This window comes from Propithecus coquereli, unplaced genomic scaffold (assembly GCF_000956105.1).
Source record: "Propithecus coquereli isolate 6110/MARCELLA unplaced genomic scaffold, Pcoq_1.0 Scaffold166, whole genome shotgun sequence".
NCBI lineage: Eukaryota > Metazoa > Chordata > Mammalia > Primates > Indriidae > Propithecus > Propithecus coquereli.
This window is the reverse complement of record NW_012141191.1, coordinates 992,315-995,228: the sequence shown is the minus strand read 5'-3', so window position 1 is coordinate 995,228 and position 2,914 is coordinate 992,315. Positions and strand designations below refer to the sequence as shown.

At 39.1% G+C, this 2,914-nt stretch overlaps 2 protein-coding genes across 2 annotated transcripts in view; one reads left to right on the top strand and one right to left on the bottom strand.

Annotated features, from left to right (window-relative positions):
* The window catches only part of GDA (guanine deaminase), a 110,911-nt gene that overhangs the window by 16,910 nt on the left and 91,087 nt on the right, over nt 1-2,914 (top strand). The gene's annotated exons all lie outside the window — the stretch shown is intronic.
* LOC105808065 (sorting nexin-7) lies at nt 260-1,616 on the bottom strand. The gene has a single exon (XM_012641627.1). It carries the CDS (start codon nt 1,522-1,524, stop codon nt 361-363), a length of 1,164 nt encoding a protein of 387 aa, XP_012497081.1. The 5' UTR covers nt 1,525-1,616; the 3' UTR covers nt 260-360.

Genomic DNA, 2,914 nt, shown 5'->3' with positions numbered 1-2,914 from the left:
CATATTAAACCTTTTATTAAAACTGAGTCTTTACAACACTGTCATATTCCACAGTCATATATTTTTAAAAAATTCTATATGCAATTATTGGCACACAAATTTAGGAACATACTTATAACTAAGCTAAATCTCTCTATATACCTGTGTATCGATATATAGGTGTATATCTATCAGGTAGATAGATAGATATCTCCAAATTCATATCGATGACCTGGAATACCTGAGTTTTCAAGTTGTTGGTTTTCCAGACAGTAAAAAACACTTCTCATCCACTTTATAAAGGACACGGCAGATCCAGAAAGAATAACTTTGGTTGATAGATGCTGTTCCCCAAAGATCAAACAGAAGTCCTTGGCAGGATTAAGGTTTATCTTCAGAGGCTTCTTCCAAGTGGAGGTCCGTCTGTGATGTAAGGAATGATTCCCACGTAGCAAGGCACTGTTCATAATAGTGGATATTCTCCTCAGCCATATCTGCAAATGCTGACTTGATATCATTTTGCATATTTTGTTTCCATCTTTCCCAATCTGCTTTCAGGGCATTATTAGCACATTCCACTTTATCTTCAAGTTTTCCAATCTCTTCTGTAAGTAGATCAATATCTGCCTTTTTATAGGTCAAAGCTTCAACTTTGGAATCCAGTTCTGCTTGTATTTGGTCTCTTCTTTTCATAACACCCATTAACATTTCACTATAAAGCACATACTCATGTACGACAGGAAGCAGGGCCTCTGAGAGTCCGGACATCCGTTTTTCAGTAGCTTTATAGCATTTGTCAATGCAGCTGGCAACATCATTTAGAGTATCAACCAGATCTTCTTCTGATGCTGACCACAAAATATAAATTGGGCCATATTCTTTCATTTCATCAAGATATTCTCTTTCTTCCTTGTAAATTCTCTGAGATATTTTATCTATCAAATTTATTTTCTGGCTAAATATTTCAATAAAGTTACTCATTTCCATGAACTCCTCTGGGCGGTTTTTAACTCCTCTCATTGAGGAAGCAACAGCTCTGACCGTTTGCCCCATCCTGCTTAGCAAACCAGGTCCTTGCTTCTTGTGAGACGAGAGTTCCCAAGCTTGTGCAGTGAGAAAAACTTTGAAGTCTTCATTAAATGTTAAAGTTGGATGATCAGCAATTCGGTTCAAAAATTTTTGTAATGCCTTCCTGCGTGTCTCAATGAAGTCATCATTAAAGCGTTCTACCATTCCTTTTACTATAAACTTTTCTGGCAATGGTGGAATAATCAGAGTGGGGTGTGCTTCTTCAAGCTTTCCCTTCAACCAAAGGAAATCTTGATAATGTCTCCTAACTTCAAATTCACTGGAATCAAATTCCCCACGAGATGTCTTAGTAATAATCCTATAAGTGATGAAAGTTTCAATGATAGTAACATGGCTTTCAGGTTCATCAACTGTGATGAAGAGATCCTTTAAATCTGGCTCATCTTCAAACTTGATCTGGTTTATCATTGATAAAGGGGATGTTGGCATCATAGGGCTGAAGGAGTTCATGTCCATCAATGAGGCATCCTTACTGAACACCTCCAGGTCGTCCTCGTCCTCGTCCAGGTCCAGCACCTTGCCCTGCAGCAGGGCGGGGGAGCCGCTGCTGCCCGGGAAGGGGGCGCCGCCCCCCCGGGCTCTCGCCCTCAGCACCCGCGGCTGGGAGGCCGCAGGAGCGCGCCCCCGGTAAAGGAATTTTAAAGTCCCGAGGTTTCCCAACAGCTTAAATGGAAAGAAAAAGTATATCATAAGATCATACACCACCCGCCATGTACCACACCCTTATATACTCATATATGAAACACATTTCTGGAAGGAGATATTAAAATAAAAATTTAAATAATATTTACTTTTATAAAGTGGGAGTGGAGTATTGGGGTATGGAGGGGAATTTTCATTTTTGTATTGTTAATCTTTTTGTTTTTATAATTCAAAACTAATTTATTTTATTTTAAAATTTGTGTTTTTTTTTTTGGTAAAATATACATAAAAAAATTTACCATTTTGAAGTGTACAATTCAGTGCCATTTATTGTGTTCACAGTGTTGTACAACTCTCACCACCATTACCACTGTTTAGTTCCAGATTATGTTCATCGCCCCAAAGGGAAGCTCATTACACATAAAGCAGTCACTCCCCATGCCCTCCCCTCCCCCCACCAGCAATCACTAATCTGCTTTTTGTCCCTATCAATTTGCCTATTCTGGGTGTTTCATATAAATGGACACATACAATACATGGCATTTTGTGTCTGGTTTTTTTCACTTAGTGTAATGTTTTCAAGGTTCATCCATATTGTGGCAAGTATCAGAATTCCTTCCTTTTTATGACTGAGTACTATTCCACTGTATGGATAGACCACATTTCATTTATCTACCAAGTGTTTGATGGACACGTGGGTTTTTTCCAACCTTTGGTATATCAACACTGCTGCTATGGCTATTTCATGCACATCTTTTAAAAACCAATTTATTTTAAAAAAATTTTTTATGGTTCCCCATTGTCCAACTGTGAGATAAACCTAGGCCTGGCCTTGCCGACTGTTTGCTCAACCTTCCATGTTGTTTTATGCCTTTGTGTTTTTGTCCCTGCTCCTTCTTCACCTTCCATCTGCTGGATGAATACACCTTTCAGGACTCAATTTATCGTCACCTCCTCAGTGAGGTCATTGCTTGCAGGGAACGTGGCCAGTGTTCCCTGCAAAAAACTGGGTCCCTTTGGTAGAGTTGCAAGGGATAAGAAAATAATAGAGAGAAATGGAAAATGGAAGAAATAAAAGAATACACTGAGACAAAGATATAGTTTTATAAGTTTATAAAGATTATAGGCAAAGCGGGAGCTCAGGAGGCTCGGACCTCTCCGTTGGTCTCAAAAAGCCCCGAATGAGGTCTTACATGGTAACTTA